This window comes from Pelodiscus sinensis, chromosome 23 (genome assembly GCF_049634645.1).
Source record: "Pelodiscus sinensis isolate JC-2024 chromosome 23, ASM4963464v1, whole genome shotgun sequence".
Taxonomy (NCBI): domain Eukaryota; kingdom Metazoa; phylum Chordata; order Testudines; family Trionychidae; genus Pelodiscus; species Pelodiscus sinensis.
The window spans coordinates 7,745,317-7,770,666 of record NC_134733.1 but is presented as its reverse complement, the minus strand read 5'-3'; the positions used below and the strand labels follow the sequence as shown (position 1 = coordinate 7,770,666).

At 50.3% G+C, this 25,350-nt stretch overlaps 1 protein-coding gene across 1 annotated transcript; it reads right to left on the bottom strand.

The window, feature by feature from the left end:
• Nucleotides 1-675: 675 nt before the first annotated feature.
• Nucleotides 676-24,862, bottom strand: NBL1 (NBL1, DAN family BMP antagonist). The gene is made up of 4 exons (XM_025180703.2): nt 23,831-24,862; nt 5,483-5,677; nt 4,285-4,396; nt 676-3,142 (listed from the first exon to the last, which is right to left on the bottom strand). Exons 2-4 carry the CDS (start codon nt 5,650-5,652, stop codon nt 2,888-2,890), a joined length of 537 nt encoding a protein of 178 aa, XP_025036488.2. The 5' UTR covers nt 5,653-5,677; nt 23,831-24,862; the 3' UTR covers nt 676-2,887.
• Nucleotides 24,863-25,350: the final 488 nt, after the last annotated feature.

Here is a 25,350-nt window from a genome sequence, read left to right as displayed (position 1 = left end):
AAAGACAATGATCAAGCAATTTGTCTCCTGCCATCCCTCTCCAGCCTCTGACAAACAGAGGCCAAGGACACCATTTTATCCCCTGGCTAATAGCCTTTTATGGACCTAACCTCCATGAAATCATCTCGCTTCTCTTTAAACTCTATTATAGTCCTAGCCTTCACAGCCTCCTCTGGCAAGGAGTTCCACAGGTTGACTACACGCTGTGTGAAGAAGAACTTTCTTTTATTAGTTTTAAACCTGCTCCCCATTAATTTCATTTGTGTCCTCTAGTTCTTCTATTTAGGGAACTAATAAACAGCTTTTCTTTATCCGCCCTCTCCACACCACTCATGTTTTTATAGACCTCTATCATATCCCCTCTCAGTCTCCTCTTTTCAGTTGCAGGGACAAGGGGTTGTTGATGCTGACTGTTTCCATTGCTGGTCAGCAGAACTGGCTCACTGTGCAACAGGGGCTTTAAGGAACAGAAGTTAATAAACTGAAGAATTATTTTTCAACAGTTCCCCTGAATTGGTTAAGCGAAGCAGAAATTCAGAGATGTCCTGAGGCCAGATTCCTTTCTGCCCTTGCTTTTCTTGGAGCAATCCTATTACAGGCCCAGCACTGTGGTCCTTGGGCATCAGTAGGGTTGCATGTGGCTCTGTGGCCAAAGAACAATGACACGATGAGACATGGAACTTAAAACTAATTTATTTAAGAAAAAAATCCCATAAAAAGGAAAAATATATTGATTACAAGCTCTGGAAGCTTTTGTCAGAACAGCAACAAAGAAATCGGCTTTATACAACAGAGCGAAGGTGGCTAGCAAAACAGGCAGGGCTGCCCCACCAAATGTCTTCCCCATCCCCTGCAGTGTGGAGGGGAGATAAGGCACAACCCCCCACTAAATCCCATTGCTGTCACAGGGATCGACTCTCCCGCCTTCCGCCACTATCTGTTAAAGTGCTGCAGAGAAGCCAAGGTGGGAGATTGCAGAAACATCTATGACACTGCTCTGGTATAGAGATGCCACCTGATCTGTCGCTGGCCCAGCCAACCTCTGAACTGAGCGAGGGTTCCTAGTGCTCATTGTGCACCCTGGCTTCACCCCATGAGCAGAGCACGGTGCACAAGAGCTCTATGGGCAGGCGAGCCAGGTGGAGTAGAGAGAGATCCCTCCGTGCCCACTTGCTCCACGCAAAACCAATGGGAACAGACGCAAACATGGCAGGAGGTTTGGCTGAGCGGGGCGGGGCGGAGCAGGGCAGGGCGGGGGGGAGGTGGCTGGGTAACGGGGAGGAGAGTGGAAGGAAGGTTTCGGGGTCCAAGCATTAGGCCTTGAGCCCCAGTTCTAGTTGGCCCCTGGCAAAAGGGAGCAACCAGCAACTCAGGCTAGAGAGCAACCAGCTCCCATTGTGAGTGGCTGAATATCGATCTCTCAATCACTCTCCCTTCCCAAGTCATGGGGACACCGGTGCTGCCTGCATTCTCCTCTCCCCTGAGTGGTATCGGCCTCCCCCAGGCAACGTGCCCTCTAATGACTGCTCCACGTGCAGAGTAAGTTTTGTTATGTGCACCAAGGCATGTGCGGACGTGCACCACCAGTAGAAACACATGCTGCCGGCTCTGGGTGCTCTGCTAATCAGCTGGGCAGCATGTGAATCTCTCCTGGATGGCCACCCAAGTGCTCAGCGTACAGGGAGCACTGCCCCCAAGCTCCCTGACACTCCGCTTGCTCCCCACAAAGCACCTACCTGGCATTCTCCCAGGGGAGTTCTTCCTTCTCGGCTGCTTGCCCAGCGTGTCTGCAGCGGGCTCAGACTCAGCAGCAACACAGGGAGTGTCTCCAGCCCCTTGCTCCCCTGTTCCTGGACTCACCCCAGAGGACGAGGAGTGGGAGGGAGCACCAGGGCCCAACACATCCAGGGACACGAGCGAATGGAAACACACTGTTCTCGGGGGCAAGACCAATAGAGCACAGAGCATGGGAGTGCTGAGAAATGAGGCTCCCTTCCCCCAGCCCTCTTGCCCACGGATATGCCACCGTGTCATGCCTGCCACCCAGATTGCACGAGCATCTCCTCCCACCCTCCGCTCCCAGCATGCTCAGCACTCCCATGTCCTTCCAGCGGATCATCAGCCCCGGGACAAACCCTTTGTAGGTTCCCCCACTTCCCCCACACACTCACATTTGGGGCAAAGCAAGAACCAAGCCCTGCCTGGACCCAGCGATGGCGCAGTGTCAATCAGCGAGTTCCTCCGGGTCTCCAGAACGAAAGGTCTTTGTTACCCCTCTGGGGAGGGTCGTGTAGGGAGGGTCCAGCACTGAGTTCTGGGCTAGGGGATAAAAAGGGGCAGGACAGCCCAGCCTACACCCCCAGGAGAACAGGGGAAGTGCCCTCCCCCCGCAGGAGGACAGGGGAGGTAGTTCGCCCTCACAGATTGCTCGGGAGAGAAGCAGGATGCTCCTGGAGCAAGGAGGTTGCTCCCCCACCAAGAGTCTGTTAAAACTACAGAGGAAAAGGTGTAAGAGGCTCTGAAGCTCAGTTCCAAACCCTGCAGAGCCAGCCTGTGCCAACCTCAGCCCCCCAAGGGGTCCCATCCAGCCCCGCCTGCCCCTCCCGGCTGCTGCCCCGAACCTCCCGCCTCCTCACAATATATTAACACTATGATGTGCAAGTAGGTTTGCTCAGCTCCCTCCCCCCCAACCTTGCTCCCATCCCCACATCTCAGCCCAAGCCCCGTCTACACCTGGGATGTTCTCGCTCGCCCCACGGCACCGCTAAGAGCAAAGCATGATGGGTAGTTAGTAGACAGGTAAGACACCACGCAGCCCCACCCCTTCCCCCGTGCACCACCCCCCGTCCGCACTGCAGGCTGGAAGGACAGTCCCGGAGGGCGTGGGTCACTCCTCGCCCCCCTCCTCCTCGCGGTGGTGGTTGGAGACGGGCGCCTCTTCCGCCTCCTGTGGGTGGTGGGCGTAGTGATGGGGGCTGGGGCCCTCGGCAGGCAGGTTCTCCTCCGCGTTCAGGTAGACGTTGAAGAGCGCCCCCTCGTGGCTCGGCTCCTTCCCGCAGGCCTGGCAGCTGCAGCGGAGGATCTTCTCCACCAGCTTGTCGACTCGGGGGATCTCGGCATTGCCCGGGCAATCCAGCGTTACCTGGCTCAGAAGAGGAGGGGAGTGAGTGGGAGACAGTTTCCTTCCCTTACCCTCCCCACCCCCCGCCTGCTGCAGGACAGGGGGTGGCACATCGCTCGGCACCCACTCTGGGCGCTCTTACGGGCAGAGACTGTCCTCTCCTGTGAGTTTGTACCACCCACTGGTCAGCATCCCATGCTCAGAGGATGCTCTCCTGGAACAGCGCAGCAAACCTCAAGCTGAAGACACTCTCAAGCTCCAATGTGAGTCAAGTGGTGGTGGGGAGGGGTTGCATTTGTACAGCGCCTAGCACAGAGCGTCCCCAACCAGGCACTGGTGCAAGAGACTATCAAACAATAAGCATCTTGGCAGGCTCTTGCCAATGCCAATCATGGGGTATTTATAGCTGGGGCCTCCAGAATCAAAGGCTCTAAGACCCCTGCCCCAAAGCCACGCAGTGAGTCAATAGCAGAGTTCAGGACCTCCTGACTCCCAGCCCCGGCTGGCTTTATTGCCCACGAATACCAGCTTTGTCATCGGCCTGGCACTCGGGGCGTCACTGAACCAGCCCAGAAAGCAGGGTCTCAGCTCCGCGTTATTCCCAGGCTCACTTGGATAAATGGGGCAACGCTTGGGGCGTGAGAGGGTGCAGAGATGTGAGGAGCTTGGTAGGCGACTGGCAGATGGCATGTGGGAGGCCATTTGAGGCACGGAAGAAGGCACAAAGCCACGAGTGGGAGACAGAGACAAAGGGAGCAATCCGAGGAGAGGGCCCGTGGGTGGGAGAGCAGAAATGAATAATGCATGGAGTCATGAGAGGGAGGGGCTGAGCAAACATTTCTGTATTTATTATTCATAGCAATAGACTTGCCTTGACTAGCACTTTCCATGAAAGGTCACAGGGCACTTCAGTGATCACATGCCTATGACACAAGGGGGGAAACTGAGGCCCAGAGCACTCTCCATGAAGGATCACAGGGCACTTCAGTGACCATGACACAAGGAGAGAAACTGAGGCACAGGATAGGCCCATGACTTTCCTTATGCAAGCAGCAGAGGTAGAAATAGAACCCTGGTCTCGCAATTCTTAAGCCTGCTCCTGAGCTGCAAAATCAGCCATCCCCAGCTGCTAAGAGCACCTCAGAACAGGGAGGGTTACTCACGATTTCCCACATGGACTGTGCGGGCATGCAGGAGTCACAGTGCACCAGGGACTCCGTCGACTGAGGGAAGGTGTTGGGAACGCTGTAGCTGAAGCACTGTCCCAAGCAGGCCCTGTGGAGGAAAGGCAGGAGGAAAGCCCAGGGATCAGGGCATTAGATGGGACTGGAAGCTTGGTGCAAACCGTGCACAAGACGTTCCCTGCCTGGGCTTCTGTGCTTGCAAGAGGTGAGGGAGGCACCAGCAGTAGGGACTTCTACCAGGGCAGGCTGGAGACGGTGGCTGGAATGGGGGAAGAGGCAGGGCTTCTGTCTGCCGTAGCACAGCCCAACAGGCAGAGCTGCTCCAGCAGCAGCCTTCTCCTCCCCATGAGAAGTTCCTCACGCTCCCTGCTGTGACCCAGCACCCAAGGGGCAGAGAAGCCCAGGAGGGACTGAAGGACTTGGATGGAAGTGGTGAGGAGAGGAAGGAGGAGTCCTTGCCTTGGCTTCTATATACTGGGATGCATCTGCCTCCATGGAGGCCTGGACTCAAAGGTGGGTAAGAGTGACCCAGGTTACCAAGCCAAAGCCGCATGGCAGTAAACAGTGTGTGCACACCACAGCCGCTTGGGATGGCATGAGGGAGAAATCCGATTCTCATGCACCAAGAGCCCAGCTTACCATGGCTGTGTCTAGACTGGCCAGTTTTTCTGGAAAATCAGCTGCTTTTCCGGAAAAACTTGCCAGCTGTCTACACTGGCCACTTGAATTTCCGCAAAAGCACTGACTTCCTACTGTAAGAAATCAGGGCTTTTTGCGGAAATACTACGCTGCTCCCGTTCGGGCAAAAGTCCCTTTTGCGCAAAAGGGCCAGTGTAGACAGCTGAGATCGCAAAAATGGCGATCGGGGCTTTTTTGCGCAAAAGTGCGTCTAGATTGGCCACGGACATTTTCTGCAAAAAGTGCTTTTGCGGAAAAGCGTCCGTGCCAATCTAGACGCTCTTTTCCGAAAATGCTTTTAACGGGAAACTTTTCCGTTAAAAGCATTTCCGGAAAATCATGCCAGTCTAGATGTAGCCCAAGTGAGTAAAACCAAGGTAGGACCTATGACACTGATCCAAATCCACCCAGTAGAGGGCAGTGGATTCCTTTACTAGGAAAGGAAACAAGTCGTATGTAGAGAAGCCCTGGGCTGAATTTCACCCTGATCTCCCCGTACCTGTTCTGGATGGACTTGGACTCGCAGCCGCTGTGCCCCACAATCTGGGTGATGTTCTTCGCCTCGCACCAAGCGCTCTTGTCTGGGAAAAGGGCCAGTTTGTTAATAGGAGGCGGCGCGGCCAGGATCACAGCTGGGAAGAGGGCAGCCACCAGGACCCGGAACATCATGGCCAGCTCCACCGAAACCCTAGACCTGGAATGCAAAGGGCAAAGCTTGAGCAGATAGGACAGTGAGCCCCATTCCCACTTCCCGCCCCCAAATCTCAAAGCACCTTAGGAACCGTCCTGCACTAAGCCCCACCAGCCCACGGGGGGAAGGAACATGTTAATACCCCTTTGCCTAGGTTGCTGGGAGCCTTGCTTCAGATGAAGGACCAGACAGCGAGCGCTCACCCATCCCACACAGATGTGCCCTACAAATCTAGCCCTATGCCAGGGATGGGCAATAAAACAGCAGTGGTTCATCAGGGGGAGCCATGATATTTACCTGCACCTCTGCAGGTATGGGCGATCGCAGCTCCCATTGGCCAGGAACAAGAGCTGCGGCCAATGGGAGCTGTGGTCCCCCTACTTGCGGAGGCGCAGGAAAATGCAGCAGCGTGGGGGCTTGGCAGGGGCCAGCCTATGGGCCAGTATTTGCCAAACCCCTGCCCTATGCAGTGCTCTAAGAGTTGGAGTCAGGAGCAGCCTTTCTCTGCGGTACTGGCCTGTCTGCTGGGCCGGGCCAGGCATTTGTCCGTCACAAGCCCGGTTAGAGGGACATGGGGAGCAAACTGCGGGGCAGTTGCTGGGGATTGCTCCTGAAGGAACAGGGCAGGGGAGAATCACTCCCTCAGGCTTTATGGGGCACTCAACCCATGAGCCCCATCCTGGCAGAGAACAGGATGAACCGCAGCAATGGAAGCCACGGGCCCAAAAAAGCATACACCCCGCCCCAGCACTGTCTGCTCCACAGATGGATCGGCTCATGGAGAGGCCAACGCCTTCCCCAACGATCCCTCCCTCTCCCTAGCCCCTGGGGATTTCTCGCAGCGGGGCATGCTGGTACTTGGCACAGCATCGCCCTCTCGTACTGCTGTGGAGACCGCAACAGAGCCTGGCACCACGAGGGAGTGACGGCCTGCCCAGGGCTGCGGATACAGTATGAAGTGGCATGTGTCCCTTACCTGCAGGAACTTACAAGACACCAGAGAAAGCAGGGACAAGATCTGCCCCTCTCCTTCCTGCTTCCTTTCTCCTGCTTCCTCCTCCCTCCCCAAGCTTGGAACCCTTCCCATCATTACTCTCCTGCCGTGGGCACAGTGACCCGCTAAGCAAGAGCAGGTTCCCCTCTGTGCAGTGTGGGACTGGGTGGCACAGGAGGGGTTGAGATGACAGGGTGCCCCTTCTCCTGCCATCTGGCAGTCTGGGAAGAGGCCAAAAACCATTGGCAGCCCCGGCGAGCAGAGTGGGGAAAGCAGAGATTTGGGCATCTCCTAGGGAAGATGGGACCGGGGGGGGGGTTGCATCTAGGCCATCCCGTCCCTGGCTGCAGACACGGTCCATGCATCGCCATGACAACCGGCCTAGCGGTATGGCCCTCACCCGCAGTAGCAGGCAGAGGAAAGACTGTTTGCACAATAGAGCTCTCTGCTCCCCCCGGCCTGCCCGAGCAGATGGGTGCAGAATGGAGCTAAGACATCCTGAAGGAACAGAAGCAGGTTTCTTCTGAACAGCTCCCATGAGGCACTGGGGGAAGAGACTCAGGTCAATTACTACCTTGGCCTTACTGAAGGCCTTGGGCTAAACCCACCTCCGGGAAGGGCTTGAATTCACAGCCCCTGCTCCCGGATTCAATGTGTTAACTCGCACAAAGTGCTTTGGTCCAGGAAAAGAAGTAACTTGCTCCCCAGAGGGAGCACAGCCTCCCACTGAGAACAGACATGGTGGAGTTAGCTCTTTTCCCAGCTCTGCCACAAACACGCTGTGGGGGGAACCAGTTCATTTGGTGCTATGCCTCAGTGCTCCACACCCCGAGTACAAGGGGGATACGACCTCACCTTCGTCTTTGGAGGGGTTAGTCATGTGGGTTATGAAAGTGCTTTGCCATCCAGGAGGAAGGCACCAGAGCAAAGCCCAGTAGATGCAGATGGGCCGGCACCCTCAAGTCCAGACCCAGATGGGACCAACGCGTACAGAGCTGAGTCTGTCTAGGCACAAGAGGAGGCAGCCCCGGCAGCAGGAGAGCTGAGGGAGATGAGATCTCTCCTGTCAATCTCTGGGCCAGAGAACTCTTCACAGAGGCTGTTCTAGTCCATTGCTTCATCACAGTCCCCATCCTACCCCTGCCCGTTCAGTCACCAACTGACTCAGGGCCAGGGTGGGGCTCACCTGTGCCAGCAGCAATCTGACTCCTTCCCCTGCTCTCACAATGCACCCCAATAATAATAAAAAAAGCAGCGCAAGAAGAATTGAACTGTTGCCCTGGTTTTGGTCTAGAGCAGGGATGGGAACCTGGCTCAGCTTGACTCAGGGCTCCCCCCTAGAATCGGAGAGCTGGCCCTCCAGCCCTGCAGCCCCCTCCTGCCCAGACCCTGCACCCCCACTCTTCTCCTGCACCCTATGTCCCGTCCAGCCTTCCACCCCAAGCTTACTCTCACACCATACCACCCACCCAGGCCCACTAACTCCCAACCCTCTCCTGCACCCTCCCTCCCACCTAGACCCCACGCCCCAAGCCGGCTTCCTGGGATGGAACGGAATGTTTCCCTCCCATATACCAAACTCCTCATTTTGGCCTCACCCCAGAGTGCAGGGGGGAGCATAAAATTCACTAGCCTGGCCCCCGTAGGCTCTGCTGTGCAAGGGGAATGGGAGGGGCTTTTTTTGCTTTTCACTTGTGTGCTGCCCCTGACTGATTTTTTGGTGGGCCAGCAGCCCCCAATCCAAAAAAGGTTCCCCACTCCTGGGTAAAGTCTAAACGCTTACACTGCAAACCTACACACACACACACACACACACACACACACACACCCCGCCAACCTTCTTCCTAGTTAATATTCATGACAGCCTCCCTTTGCTGCCTCTGCCTTTGCTGCTGCTGGGTAAGATTAATTTTCTGACTGTTTCACTTCCCTCCCTCTGGGGCCAGACCACTTCCCCGACCATCCTGCGGCACTGGGTTGGGGTAAGTGTGCAGCGCATCACTCCATGTGGGTTACATTCAGGGCCACGAGGAAATCACCCGGGGTCATTTGTTGCTCAGAAAGCTCAGAAGTGTGACGTAAAGAAACCACTCAGACTCCTGATTCTGCGAGGATCCCTGCCACAGGCGGGCAGCACCTCTAAGACAGGCTAAAGCCTAATGTAACTGATCTTTAAAGCTGTAAATGCTTCTTATATTACAGCCCAGGGCCACATACACTGAGAGCACAGGCCTCTGAGAGCTACAGCATCAGGACCAGGAATTCATCCCCTGTGGATGAGAAAACACACAGTGGATTATTGCTTAGGTGTGGCTGTGCGCGGCTTAATGACAGCAGCCTTCCACTTTGGAGCAAAGGGATTGCGCTACCTAGAGCCGCCTTGCAGGCACAAACGCAGGCTGGCTAAGCAACCCCGTGTGTTTCCATCCCCAGGGGTGCTTCCCAGGCACCCCAACAGGGGAGCAGACTGTGTCTCCTCCAAACTCCATCATGGTTGAAAGTTGCAAATTATGTGTGCGCATTGGAGGAGGGGGGGAGAACTTTCTCCAGTTCCCGCAACTCCTTTAAAAGGCAAACCACATGCGCTGTTTTCCTGCCTTTACTTCCATGGCTTTCCCATGGCTTCTTCCATTAGCTCAGAAACAACTTGCCACCACTTTACTCCATTCAAAGAATTAGAGGCACAAGCTAGGGACTCAGGATGTATTATCTCGGTTAATCAGCTGATCTAATGTTGAACCAGTTAACCCACTAAGCAGGATTCGGACTGGGGACCGCTCCAGCCCAGCTGGAGCAGCCCCCAGCTCGTAGGGCTCCCACCTGGAGCCCTGCACTGGGGCTGGCTTCCGGCAGGGCCAGACTGAGGCATGGGCGAGCCGGGCAGCTGCCCGGGGCGCCAACCGATGGGGGGCACCTGATGGCAGCTGTATGGGGCACACGGCGTCCCTTATAGCTGCTACCAGGCACCGCACATCCAGCTCTCGCAGTGCCGGCCCTGCGGCGCCGGTCAGCAGCACCCTTTCCCCCAACGGCCGCGAGGCCCTGCATGGCCTGGCACGCATGCCAGCAGCGCTGGACGGGCCAGGCTGGGCAGCGCATGCGCCGTGCACCCCGGGGATGGGCCCCGGGCTGCGTTCCAGCGACCGTGACTGGCCCATGCATGCATTGTGCACCCCGGGGGTGGGCCCGTGCACCCTGCGGGGGCAGGCCCGCGCATGGGCCATGTGCCCGGGGGCAGCACCGCGCTCCCGGGCCCGGGGCGCCAAAAGGGCTCGGGCCAGCCCTGGCTACCTACTTCCAGTCCCGAACCAAAGCAGCCCCTGTCTGCAGGCCCAGGCTTCCCGCAGACAGAAGCTACTCCAGATGAGAGCTGTTGCAGCCCCACCAGTTACTGGTTAACCTTTCACATCCCTACCAGGGACTCGGCAATCATACTCCTGAACCCTCTCCATAGAAACACCAGGGCTGTGTCTAGACTGGCCAGTTTTTCCAGAAAATCAGCCGCTTTTCCAGAAAAACGTGCCAGCTGTCTACACTGGCCGCTTGAATTTCCACAACAGCACTGACTTCCTAAATCAGTGCTTCTTACGGAAATACTATGCTGCTCCCGTTCGGGCAAAAGTCCCTTTTGCGCAAAAGGGCCAGTGTAGACAGCTCAGATTTGTTTTCCGCAAAAAAGCCCCGATCGCGAAAATGGCCATCGGGGCTTTTTTGCAGAAAAGCGCGTCTAGATTGGCACGGACGCTTTTCCAGAAAAAGTGCTTTTGCGGAAAAGCGTCCGTGCCAATCTAGACGCTCTGTTCCAAAAATGCTTTTAACGGGAAACTTTTCCGGTAAAAGCATTTCTGGAAAATCATGCCAGTCTAGATGCAGCCCAGGTGTCTTGAGCAGTCAGAGAAATAGACAGCTTCATTCCCAGACTCTCCAGCTGGTGTCGCTGCAGGACAACACCAGCTAGCGGCCTTAGGAAACCTCAGTGGGCAGGCAAGGAAGCCAGGGAAATGACCAATCTCTGTAATTTGTTTTTATGGAGCCATTTGAATTCAGTAATGAGTGTGGTGTGGTTTTCAATTTGCATTAACCACGAGGACTGGGACTCAGTCTGTGAATTGGAGGGTTTCTTTACAGTGGCGGTATAAAATGACCCTGCCAAACTGATCTGCATCAAATGTTACTTGCCACCAGAAAACTGACATATAATTTTTCCTTCTAGGCCAGAGACACAGACTATATGGGAAAAGAAGCTTGGACAAAAGTGCTAGCTATTAATACCACAATCACTAGTGAACAGCAGACTTCACAGAAATAAGAGAATTTTTTCCTTCAGAGGGTTTGGATGGAGTTGTGGCTGGAGACAGACGTTTGGACTCCTTAAAATAGTAGTTAGAAGCATTTGATTTGTTATTTCCGTCTATTTATTTATCCAGTGCCTGATCCAAAACCCACATGGAAGCCAATGGAAAGAATCCCTCTGATTTACATGCATTCAGCCCTAAAAGGTTTGCTAGAAACATATTCACTGGGAACTCAAAAGAAATTGTGTACGAGTTGCTTTATGTCCTCATGTCAAACAACGCCCTGGATAAAGGAATCCCAGCCCACCACCGCCCCCCCAGCTCCTCCTTGTCATTCAGATAATCTGTATGCAACTCTGCAGGGTGAAATGTACCAAAGAATCCCTAGATGTTTTCTATAAAATACAATTGTCTTATTTAGCAGCTCCTGTAACTCAGATTCATACATTTTAAGTCCAGAAGGGATCATTAGATCATCTGCTCTGGCCTCCTGTCTAGCATAAGCTAACGACTTTTACCCAATTACCCCCATATTGATCCCAACAACTTCACCAAAGTTAATCTCCCTGAAAGTCATGATCAGAAGACATCACGAGATAGACAATCTGAATGCTGTCGTCTCTCTGCCTCCTTGGAGGGATGCCAACCACCACGGGAAATTATCCGTGCAGCTGCAACTTATGAAGAGTTAACGTTTATTTATTGTGCTAGCAGTGATGTAAAAAAAAAAATCGCGATTTTCTCATTGCACAGAACCATGATGCTTAAAACGCAGCTCCAGGTCTGCAGAGCTGAATCATTCAGACCAGCTGTCTTCATCGATGTGAGTAATCCTGATGTCACCAGCAAGCTCTTCCCGTAAGAGTCTCCCGGTGAACTGCCTCCAGGATCTCACCTTCCCGCAGCTTCCACTGAAATGTAAGAAGTATTGGGTGGCTAACTCCCTTCATAGGCTCTAAATTTCTCCCAAACCAAATCCTAGGGGCCTGATCCTGTTCCCATTGAATCAGTGGGAACTCGGCCAGCTCCTTGAGAGAGAGCACAATTAGGCCACAAATGATTGTTTTTAAATGGTGCACAGGAACACCATTCGTCTTTAAGGGCACGTCTACACTGCGGTGCGATCCCGGGATACTTCCAGTATCCCGAAATAGCTATTCCGCATTTTAACAGCATGCCCATTATTTCGAAATAACGGGCGTGCTATTCCGACATCCCTGTAAACCTCATTCCACAAGGACTGAGAGATGTTTCGGAACAGCGGTTTATTTTGAAATTTGTCACTGTGTAGACAGCGCCAAATTACAAAATAAGCTATTTCAAAATTAACTGGAAATAAGCGGCGCAATTTCCGTAGCTCAAATTGCGTTGCTTAGTTTGAGCTAACAGTGCAGTGTAGACTTGAAGAGACGTATCAGTGTGTGGAGGAGGGGAGTTCTAAACAGACTTATGAATCTGCCTGTCCAGATCTGACTGCAGGATCCAGCTACAGAGAAGGTTTCTCGGGCTCCTCTGCACTCAGACGCCAGGCCTCTGTCAGCACCGGAGACGTGGGGTGGGAGGGTGGTTTGGCAAAATGATACTTCTGGTGCCGCTCGGAACTTGTCTATCAGCATCTGGGCTCCTGCCCTACTCCAGGACTGAGTGAAAGACAAGCAGCGCTCCTGCTGGGCCCATGCATGGACCCCAGCCTGTATTCAAGAGAGCACTTTAGCATGTGTTGAAGTCCAGATGGATGCCTTCTTCACCCAGGGCCCCTAGCAGCATAGCAACCAGTCTCATTTGGAGAGGCCTACTCAGCTAGCAGGGGATTCTCTGCAGGACTTTTCTTTGCCCACTTCCAGGGCCCGATTCTGCATGGTGCACAGCACCCTCAGGTCCCGTTGAGTCTTTGGCAAGAGCATCCAACTCTTAGCTCTTTAACAGGCGGCATTTTTATTTCTTAGGCGTGCAGCGGAGGTCCCAGGCCCAAGCTTCTAGTGAGCACTAGCCCTGACTCTAATGTGTAGGAAAATCTCCTTACACGCAGGAGTTAGGGACTAGTGCTGGGGCTGCAAACCAGCCCAACATGTAATTGCGGCATGTCTGCATCTGGTATCGCTCAAGCCAGTCATGCGAACCGAGCTGCCACTAACCCCACTCATCCGCCGGCAGCCACCGGCTGCGAGACAAAAGCACCGTGTTCCTTCTTCCCCTGGGCCAGGAGGGGCGGAGAGGAAGGAAGACGAGGCTCCGCGGCAGGTTAACAATCTTCTTATTAAATAAAGACATTGACCACATTCCTCTGTGACAAGCTAAATTACACGCTGAAGGCCCTGAAGGAACCAGCGTGTTCCTAGCTGCGCTGACCCCTGCTCTGCCAGAGAGCGCAACCGATTCCCAGCACACAGGGATTCCTTCTGCTCTCCACACGGGGCCACATTTTTTCCCTCCGAGTCAAATCTTTCTCAAGCAGAAAGTTCAGCTCGGTTTCCACAACACTCTCAGAGTCTGAAGGTTCCCCCTCTTCCTCCCCCTCCACAGAACCCCATAATCTCCACTTCCCCCATGGACGTCCTTCCTTTGCAGTCACCTCAGCAACGCAGACCCCCAATTCCAGCAAGTTTCTTCACCTTTTGGGGCCAGACTCTAATCTTGCTCCCCCGGTTGCAAAGGAGCAACTGCAACAAAATCCATCAGGATAGGCCACTCCCGGCAAGATCAGACGTGAGGCCCTAATGGAGAAGAATTCCAAGGAGCATCTTTCAAGCAGGAAGACACGGTGTGAAGCAATGCAGCCGGCTCCACTGAATTTCACCTCCAGTCTGCCAAGCGCACCACAAGCCAGGCAGTTAGCCTGGTACAGCCTGCTGAAAGCAGATAAAACCACATTGACTCAGTTACAACCCAGCTCCTTAATCTTTTCCCAGGGCATGACTGGGGAAAGAGAAATCCCACACGCAGGCATCGGATCCCAGCACATCCTGGGCGAAAGAGTCCAGCAGCCGCGAGGCACGATCACAGCTGCATTCTCGAGAAACGACCGAAAACGGCTTTCGCTCCTGATTGTCCCGTAACAACATTGCCACTTTTCATCCAGCTCTGGCTGTCTGAACTGTTGTTTCAAAGGGGTTAAGAGACCTTTTATATCATAGAATCATAGAACACTAGGACTGGAAGGGACCTCGAGAGGTCATTGAGTCCAGTCCCCTGCCCTCATGGCAGGACCAATGAAGGTTGTGATCAATAAACCTTCCAGGGCCTTTACAGTCAGCACAGAGTGAGCATGGCACCAACACAGGGACCAAAAAGGAGTATGTACGGGAAAGAGCCAGGCAGCCAAAGGGACAAATGACACAGCAGGTGCGTCAGTGCTGCTATTATTCCATAATTCACATGGACACTAAAACTGTTCCCATTCCTTGCAATGGGCACGTTTAGCAACGACACAGTCTCTCGTGAATGCTCAAGAGTCCCTCCTCCTTTCCTCCCACCCCAAACTGGCCCCTGCAGAGAGGGAGAGAGCAGCGGGATCAGCCCATGGAGTCAGTGTGGAGGAAATGCTACTGCCCTAGGAATGCATTTGAGGGTTCTCTCTACAGCACGACCTCACTGGACCCCCAAATGTCGGACAGAGCCTTCAAGGCGTGCTCTAGCTACACACACGCCCTGTTCCTATCTCCAGCTGCAGGGCTGGCCTTACCATGAGGCGAACAGATGCCAGACTGTGGGGGGTGCCACTGGGACCCAGAGAATTGAGACTTTTCAAAGTTTTGGCCCAACTGAGTGGGTAAGGGGGTCTCATTTGAGCTCCCCGCCTCAGGTGCCAAAGTGTTGTGGGCCGGCCCTGTCCAGCTGTGACTCCAGCTCCTGGTGGGAACTTACAGAAGTTAGGGAGAGCTGAGCTTCCAGCCCTTCCTGCACACATGTGGCTGAACCATGATCACTCACACTTTCAAACAGACAAAGATTGAATCAAGCCACCACGGGGACGAAGCATGTTAAAAATCAGCTCCTAGGAAAGGAGAGGTGCAGAGTTATAAGCAAACCAATCTGGATGGAGGTGGGCACTAGAATTAGAACAGAGCAACCTTCCCTTGGAATTTTTGTCCATTGCCTTTCTGGCCTCATACCCCTTTGGTGTGTCATAATGGTGCACGTTTGTTCACCCATGTTTCCCTACCCAGGAGCAGATGCAGAAGTTGAATCTGAACTGAAGCTTGCACATTTGAATTCTCCACGGAAAACAGAGACAATTTCAGTGAAGGCTGCATTTAATATATTTTACTGAGAATGATTCTGAGGCAATAAATTATCCCACCTGATGACAGATGAGCTGATGAAGAGCAAGGACAAAATTTTCAGGTGATTTTGGATGCCAAACTTGGGCCCAGTCATGAGTCACTGAGCACCCACCACTCTGAGGCTACGTTTACACGACGCATTTTTCTCAGCAAAAAATATGCTAATGAGGGACTCATTTGCATGAGTTGCAATCTCATTTGTATATTTTCTGCTGATCCGCTTTTGTGCTAGGGGTTTTTGTGCAAAAACAAGCAGTGTGGACGTTTTCTTTTTGCGCAAAACCCCCTTTTTCCGCAAGATCCTTATGCCCCAAAAAAGGAGGCCTACCGATCTTGCGGTAGCTTGGATGAAGTCAATGGGAAATACAGGAAACTCAGCAACTCTGAAAATCAGGCTCCAGGTGTCTCAAATTGGGCACCCAAAATCAATGCACCTAAAATCTATGGCCTCTCTGGAAAATGCTGGCTGGAGCAGCTTTATAGGACAAAGACATTTTACTAAATCTCAGTGAACAATAGGTGTGATGGCAGCTGCTATTGGAGGAGTTTGTAAGTTACACAGGTGAACTCAGCATCACGATGGACATGAAATTCAAGTCATTACACAGATGGGAAAACTGAGGCATAAAGCCATTAAGGAAAAAATGTTTGGAAGGGTGCATGGGCACATGCATATTTGAAGCTCTGAACATGTGCACGGATGCTTTTAAGGTCTAAACAACATGTCCAACTGCTGGGCCAATAGCAGAATTGGAAAGAAGACCCAGAATTCTTGGCTCCCAGTTTTCTGTTCTAGCCACCTACTGGCCTAAATTCAGACTTTAACATTCATGTGGGATTTTTAATTGCTGGCAGCTAACCGAGGCCACACAGTTCTGTCTTTAGTTTCAGGGATCACCTCAGAACTCAATTGCCCAAGAGCTCCCCTTGGTATCTGAACACCTAAGTTTGAAAACTGGCCTCTCCATCGGTGGGTTAATGCAGCTTCAGGCCCATCCACAAACACCTCCACGTCAAGGGAGCATGTTGCAGCACATTCGCCCGCGGAGCCAGCTGCCTCACAATCCCATTTTGCAGCACGCTGGAGATGCGATCCAGCATGTCTGCAGATGGGTACTTTGGAAGCCTTGGGCATGCTCGGGGGAGGGGGTTGGGTACATGTGAGGCCACCAGGGCTAGACATGCAGGTTGTGCCAGCACACCCAGAAAGGAAGAGCTGTGTTACACAGGCAAGGCTGCAATCCACCTAGGTAAAATAATCTGAGGGGGAGAGGATCCCAGGCTGATCTGGGCCCAGTGTACCCCAAAGAGCTGAGAGAAGCAGCACTGGTCTTCTCCCCAGGCTAGTGTGAGCTGCACATGCTACAGAGACAAAAACCTGGGCGCAGGGAGTGTTTTGAAGCAAAACTTCTCTGGCTGCCATGTTATCTGGAGCTGCCACCATTACAATGTAGAACCACCCCACTCGTAGCTCCTGGGTGGGCAAGGGAGGAAATACCCATCTCTGCTGCTCCTCTGACCTCCCTGGCATCACCCTCAGCTGGCAATTTCCAAATTGCAGAATTTCCCTCACTGAAGGGTTATGGGCACAGAGCCCAAACTAACTATACTTCAAGCACCAGTAATTTAAGCCAAGATCTTGAGAGCTTCGGAGCATCTCCTCCCCACTTGTGTTCCCTCTAATTTTTTCCATTAATGTGTGGAATAAATGTTGGTATGTGCACCAAGGCAAGTGCAGATGTGCACCACCAGTAGAAACACATGCTGCCAGCTGTTGCTCTGCTAATCAGCTGCTAACCTCTCCTGGGTGGCCACCCAAGTGCACAGCTTACAGGGAACACTGCTCCCCGCCCTCCTTACTCCCCCGAGATCCCTGCAGGGCCCTCAGGAGAGCAGGCAGAGAGTGCCAAAGAGGAAGTTCTCCCCAAGGAGCAGATGGGACAACTGGGGCCCTAAGATCAGCTGTAGAATGACCAATGGAGTGACCTCTGAGGCTGCATTCACAACGCCCAGCCTGCAGCTGTTCCAAGCCATCTGGAAATCGAACCCTTGTGGAAAACGAGCAGATCTCATAAGTTTTCACCTCTTTTTCCAAAGGGAATTTTACTCCTAAATATAAGACAACCTAGCAGGTGGGCAGAGGTGTCGCTTGCAGAATAGTTTAAGATACAATCTGTTCATTTTATCCAAACTCTTGTGCTTTTGCCAGACATAAAACCAGGGACACGAGCAAGTTGTGAGTAAGGTCTCATACTCACACAGACACAGACACACATATGGCATCCTGAGCTTAACAAACCCTCAGGCTTTCTAAACATTACTTAGTGAAGACTCTGTCCATGCAGAAGTCCAATGCTGCCAGGGCTGTGTGCCCTCAGTTCTCCCTATCTTCAGCGAAAGTCAAGTCTACTCTGCAGCTCGCAGCATTTCAAAGGGCTGGGCCCCAGGGCTGCCAACATCTTAAATGTATTCTTTAGCAAATACACATTAAAATCTAAGGGTCCCGATCTTGCAAATCTTACTCACATAAGCCATCTGCACTCACATTGATTTGAATGGGATTACTCCCACGAGTCCTTTTAAAAACATCCAATCCTTCACAAAACAGAACCAATTAACCTGAGTCCTGAGCAGATTATACAGGAAGGACTTTCTAGCAACGGCACCATTAAAAAAAAATCTGTTTCCTCAATTGTTTCCACACCAGGTCACCATCCCACTATATTCTTCAGTCACATTCACATATAAAGAAAAGTTACCCACATTTGTTTCCTGGGGAGGGAGCCTGTACCATATTTATGAGTGCTCAATACACACCAGATTTTGAGCTCCCATTTAGACACCTGAATTTAGGGACTCAAACTTCAAAAGCACTGAGTCTCCAAAAGGTCTCATTGTGATGCTTATGACCAGATTTTTGAAAGAGCTTCACGTCCAATATGCTGAGCTGTCTGAAAAATCTTGTGACTTACTTAGGTACCTAAACAGAAGCAAAACCTCTTTGAAAATCAGGCCCATTAAGAATTGGGAGCAACACGTATATGCTTCAGAAAGTTCAAAAGTATGGCTCCATTTAAATAAGAGATTTTATTCAAGCAGATCTTACTGGTGATTACTGGGAGCTGCACTTTAGAAATCCCCAAACAAATAATATTAATGTACTTACCCAGACAGAACAAGGGTAAGTTTCGCATCATTCTGAGCATGCAACATTTTTAAATGAAATTTCTAATACTTGAAACAAATTAAAACAATGGCATTGACTTGAAAATGTGCATTTCTTTAAAAAAAGGAATCTGCTTTTCATGAAAACTTAGTTAATTTTTTACTTTTTTAATCTCTGTCACAGAAAATTGCAAACTGTAAAACTTGTTTCCAATCCTGCGCTTGTTTTTGCAAGCCCCCAATTAAACTTGATAAATGTCACAGTGAAATCGACAGGGGAGAGGGCTATACATGAAATGTCTTGAAATAAACTCCTAGCAGCAGCGAGGCAGCCAAGTGCTTAACCCAGCGCAGAAATCCAATTTGAGCTGGGAGCTTTGGTTTTGCTCTACTGATCTGCAGAAAGTTGGAAGGAAATTAAAAAAAAAATCTAATTTGAGGAAAGTCCATTTCTTTAAAAAAAAAAAAAAAAAAATCCCCAGAATTATCTTTGAAACAGGATGGACTTTTTGTCATTTCTCACTTTGGGGTTAGCTACAATCCTTTAAAATCCAGAAGATGCTAAGTCTCTCTCCATATATATTCCTTAAGATATTTGTTCCCACTCACATAGGAAGTTTGTAGCAATAAAGCCAACATGTTGTATAGTAAGCAGAATTTTTAGAAGGCCTCCTCACCCACAATTTGGCCAAATTTTCAGAGCTCGATACATTGTGTGCTAGTCACTTTTGGGAACACTGTATCTGCTGACCACTTGCTAAACTAGCTTCATGAAACTGCAGAAAGACTCCCATTGACCCAGATAGCTTTGGATCAGACCTAGTAAGCAGCTACATGGTGGGAAAAACCCAAGTAACCGCCTACTGGAGTTATAGACAATTATGGTTAATACAAACCATTCCTAACTCATTTCAATTTCTAATGTTCTTTGCAACTAAATCTAACCAAAAGCAATGAATTGTATCAACCTGTGACACAAAAATATTTTCGTTTCTCCCCACCTACCTCAGTGGAATTTTTTTCCCCCCTTCTCCTAACACCTGTTCCGTTAAGAGAGCTCTGTTGTTTTGTGAAACTGTTGGGGTAATCCTGCGATGCTTGGAAGAGAGGCAAGACTTTGTGTCTGATTCATAGAAAATGTACTCCTTAACGCCTCAAACACCATGCTAGCAACCGCGATTGGCAGCTGGGTTTGGTAGCATCTGGGTGCATTTGTGATGTATGTGAAGATGTGCATGGTACATGTTACAGAGACTTTATAGAGTCTCTACGTGGCACAAATACCTAAACCCTTTTATGCAGTTTTATGGGTTTTGGGATTGGAAAGCAAACAGCATTTTTTAACACAGCCACTCGCATCATTTCAGCTGTAGCATGGCAAAGGCCTGGCTCACACGTAGAGACCTGAATTGGGGCTAATTCTCTCTCATATTTTTACCTGGATCAGAGAGACTCATTTTTCCGAAGCTACAACTGAAATCCTCATTGCTGCAAAGCAAAGAGGGAAGTTTGAAGTCAGTGCTCCATTTTGTGGTTGGCTGGGATTGTCAAAGGAGCACCAGAGAATCAGATGCCCCCAAAACCCATTGAAATGCAGCGAAACTGGTAACTTAGCCTCTCGTAATATTTTGCACTTACACAGCGTGTTCCAGCTGCAGATCTCAAAACCCTTTGCTAATCTGGGTAAATATATTATCCCCCATATTCTAGTGCTGGGACTCCAATGACCACGCCAAGCACCAAATTCCTTTCCCCCTGAATCCTTAATCCAGGGCTTACTCACTAACAATACATCAATTACCCTATTGTGTCTCCACAAAGCACCTGGCTCAGCAGGAAGCTCACAGAGTTGCACCCTGTGGTAGTATTTTTCATCCTTCCCTTCTTCCTGAAGTTACAGCCCCCCTCCTCTGTGCCTTGTGGACAGCAGCCCTCAAGACAGTTGGGGGGAGAGCTCAGTTTGTAACGGGGATCAGAAACATCCATCTAGGGAATGGCTGGGGTTTTTATTCCTCGCACCGCCCAGCTCTGCTCTCACTTACAACCTCCTCAATCTAGAGCGGGTTACTCTGGATTTGCACTGGTGTAACTAGGACTGGAATCTAGCACTACCCATTCATGCTCAAAACAAGCACAACTGGAATTCGATCACGCCCAGCTCTTTTTTTTTTTTTTTAAATAAATAACTGCACCAGGATTTTTTTTTAAATGAAAGTAGACACCGTTTAACGCCATTTTCAAGTCAGGGGCAGACGTTGTCTCTGATGCAGAGCTGGGATACCTTTAGTGGGTCAGTCGTTTATTTCTTTAATGGACTGACCCAGCAAGACACCTGCTGTTCCCTCATAGTGGGGTTCTCTCGGGATCCGCTCCTAACTGCAGGGAGGAGGAGGAAGGGAAGGGGTTGGCAGAAGAAGGAATTTAGGACTAAAGGGCTAGACCTTTCAAAGAAGTTTTAGAATCGTTCATCCCTTTGAAACAACCAGAGCAGGACAGTATCCTAACAACACCAAAGCGAACGGCAAAACTCCCACTGGCTTGAATGGGGCCAAGATTTTGACATCACAGCAACAGCATTAGGTACAATGACTTGGTATCCCCGGTACTAATTATAAACATTACCTGGCATTGATATGAAAGCCTGGGGAATTCTATAGGGTTCCCATGGAAAATTAGCAGCCTGAGTCTCTCAGCACAAGTGGCATTTTCAAGCATTACCAATAATGCCTTGGGGCCTGATCCCACTACCATGAGATCAGGAGCAAACTGGAATGTAAACCTCTTCCATGCAGAGCAAGTGGTACTCCTGCCGCCGCCATCGGAGCGAGAGGTTTCTCCGCACACATGAGGAGAAGGCTAAAAGTGAGAATGTGGCCAACTCCAGGGTGCGATCCTGCTGTCTTTACCAACTCCAGATTCCAAAGGATTTCAAGGGGAATTTTTGTTCCAGCAAGGACAAGCCCAAAATCTGCAGCTGGTGTCTATCACTGTCACGCTAATTAAGCTAATTCTTACATTAAAAGCCTATCTCCGCGTAGAGAAACAAAGGTATGAGGAAAATGGCAAATGGCAATTGCTAATGGAAAATCCAGAAGGCCTAGCTCCGAGTCCCTGCTGCTGTATGCAAATTCCACTGGTCCCAGCCCCCAGTAGAACCACGAACCCATTTGCTTGTTAAAGGCCCAGTCCGGCACAAGTTCAAGCATTCTCTCCTCCCAGTGACTTGGCTGGGAGCACTCAGCACCGTTGTGGGAGGTGGTCAGCACCTTGCAGCTTTGGACTCCTACACCTTGGAGGTTAAGAGACTTTTGGGGCCTAATGCTGCCCCACTGACATCGATGGAAGTTCTGTAAACTGACTTCAAAAAGAGCAGGAACCAGCCCTAGAAATGGGAACATTTCAGGTTTTGCTTAAAAAAGGACTGCGATTCTGGGCCCAATCCTGCATTCCGTGTGCACCCAAAACTTTCATTGACTTCAGTGGGGGCTTTGGTTGCACAAGGGACACAGAATTAGGCCCTCAAGAAGACTAACTAACTGACCCACCCAAGCCACCAGCAACACCATGAATTACCAAGCTGGACTGTATGGGTGTGTCTCGACAGCAGGCTTTTTTTTTTTAAAGTGGACTTTTTTCAAAAAAAACTTCCCCTGCGTCTAGACTGCGACCGCGTTCTTTCGAAATTAAATTGAAAGAACGTGGCAGTTTTTTTGACCGTGGCAAACCTCATTTTACGAGGAAGAACGCCTTTTTTCGAAAGTGCTCTTTCAAAAAAAGGCGTTCTTGAATGCAAACAGAGTTTTTCGAAAGAGAGCATCCAGACTTCCTGGGTGCTCTCTTTCTAAAAAGTGGCTCCCTTTTTTGAAAGAAGTGGTTCCAGTCTAGACGCTCTCTTTTGAAAGAGGCTTTTTTGAAAGATTCGAAAAAGCCTCTTTCGAAAGAAGCTTGTAGTCTAGACGTAGCCATTATGACACAGCCCTGGTCTTTTGCCCTTCCTTGGGGGTATTTACAAACGTGAGAATTTCAAAATTGAAGCTGAATTCTATTTCCTGGCTCAAGTTTTAAGATTTGAGGCAAACCTCTCTCATTCTGATAGGAAGCTGCATTACAAAAAGGTTTGATTGAATACAATTTATTTTTAGTTGGTCAGAAAATTCCAAATAATACATAGCTCTTTGTCTACACATATAGAGTGAAATGCTGGCCCCCACAAAGTTTGTGGGATCTTTGTAGTTGACTGCAGTAGTACCATGGTTTCACGCAGAGAATCGATGCAGCAATCCTGTGAACACTTAACATGTGTGTAATTTTTTTTCACATGAAATAATTCCACTGAATTTGATGAGCGTACTCATGTAAGCAAAGAATACGCATGTGGCCATGCATTTGCAGAGTCAGAATCTACATATGTTTAAGAGGATGATATTTTTGTAAGATAAATGTCAGCAAACATATTAAAGTGTAGGGAGTTGCCCAGGTCAACTTTTATATGACAAGAAAATAAATTACAGAAAATTCTGTCCTTGAAATGTACTACTAAAACCACAACTGAACTATCATTATATCTGGAAGATATGGAAATTATATCTGTAACAAATTAATGGTATTATAAGTATTTATAAGACACCTATCAAAAAAGAAATTTAATTATTACGCTATGATTACCGTGGAAAATAGGTATATGTATAACCTATGCATTTATTTGTAAATGCTGGTATAATATTTCAACAGTTTTAAAAGAAATATTCACTGTGATTTTCTGTTGTGTGTATGTGTAAAAGCAATATAATATATGTAATTTAACAGTAACATAACGTCTGTGGGTAAGTTTACAACACGATCATTTTCTTTTCAGTAGGAACATTTCCTTTCATTCTTTTGCCCAAATTGTTACATTCTTCTGATACACCAATTAATCAATGCACTTTAAGGATCTTGGTTAAATATCCCTTTACACCCTTTTTTATTTGCATAAAAAACCAGGGAAATGTATCAGAAAATCTCCACCCCCAAAATTAGCAAGCAATACAAAATGTAATTGCTTCTAATGGGTCTAGGGGTGTTCTGATTTTTCTTTACTTTTTGTGAGGCAGGGTGGGAGAAGTAGGGCACTGGGGTGGTAGTGGGAATATTTTAATGATTCCAAAGCATATCTCCTGTAGTCTTCCTCATCTGTAACTGATTTCGGTTTGTGGCAATTTCTCATCCTTCAAGCCATGAATCACTCTGGGGAAAGCAGGGGTGGGGAGAAGCAGCAAAAATCTGGTCTTGATAAATCGGGAAGAAAATACAGCAGGTTTGTTTTTTATTTAACTCACAGGAGGAGAAGAAGAAGAAAAGTTTTTCAGCTGCAACAGTATGTAGCAGTTTGCAACTTTATGTGCAGGAAAATTGCTTTTGGAAAGGGGTGGTCACTTACCATGAAGTAGATTGAAGGAAAATCCCATAAGGTCCTTGGCTAGAAACTCCGAGGGAAGCCAGCAGATCAATAGAGACCACACTCCAAGGGTAAAAAATTCAGATTACCCCAACAAATCAGCTACTAAAAAGCAGTGGTATCTTCCCTGAATCTCCCCCGAGGAGAAAAGAGAAAACAATGAGCAAGCCCAGCTCAGCACCCCAAATCTGTATCCTCTCCAAATAGGGAAATCGAGGGAGAGAAAAAGGATCTGCCTCCCCGTGCAAGTCTGTTACATCCTCTTCCCCAGCAGCAGCATCCTGAAGTGCAGGGAATCCAGAGGGGCAAAATCCTCGCCAACCTAGAAGTGCAGAAACTTCCTCGGCCACCAGCCAACAGGTAGGAGAAGAGCAAAAATAATTCTGAATCGTAACAAGCGGCTGGGTGAGATCCGGTGTCAGGCGACAGAACCCAAAAGGTGCAGAGGGGTCAAGCCCCTCCAAACAGAATCTCACAATCCACTGGGAAAGGAAAGGAAAGGGGGGGGGGGAATCTTTCCAGGGGAAAAAAAGTCAGAGGAGTCCCAGTTCACTCCAGTTCAACAGCGCGAAAGGCTGCAGAACCCCCCCAGCCAACACTTTCCCCCAGTAGAGAAAAATAGTGGAGCTTGGGAAACTCAGCCAGGGACTGGAAGGACCCAGCCCCTCCTAGCCATCTCCCCGTTCTCCCAAAGGCTCCCTGCCGGCGGAGAAATGCCAGGAAGCCCACCGCAAATGGCAAACTCCACTTCAGTGCAGAGAAGTCTCTATCCCCTCCTGGCTCAGACTGGAGAGAGCAGCACTGCACAGGAAAATCACAATCGGTCTGTCTCTCCCTCACACACACACACACACACACACACACACGCAGAGCAATTCCAGGCTGCCTTCAGTAAGGAAAGGGGCTTGACTCGGAGAGGATCTGATTATATTGTACCAGACAGGAATGAGCAAGCAGGGACAGGAAAGATTTAAAGTGCCCTCAACCTAATTTCTTCGAGGTTTATGCTTCTCTCTCTTCCTCTCTCTCCTCTACCGCTCAGCCTGGGGAGGGGCCAGCTGCAGCTAAAATACAGGGCCAGAGATCTGCTGAATATTCCAAGAAACACAGAGAGAGAGTGTTGATGGTGGTGGTTTTAATCTGAGCTCACACTATTTGTTTTCAATTTGTCGCGATCCCGCCCCCCAACCTGCTCTTCCCTAACTTCAGCCAGACATTGTGGACTCCAATCCAGTCCTTTACTCCCGCTCATCTTCATAGCCACCTTTCAGACGTGCTAGTGCCAGCAGGGGCGGCCGTCCATATAGGCAAACTAGGCGGTCGCCTAGGGCGCCAAGTTCAACGGGGCACCCAATGGTGGCGCAATATCATTGAGGGGTTTGGAGGCGGGGGCGCCGACCGCACGGTTCGCCATGGGCCCCAGTCTAGGGCCGCCCCTGAGTGCCAGCAAGGAGCAGAGACCCCCAGAAGGAGGAGGGTGGTGTCGATTCCTGATGCGCCCA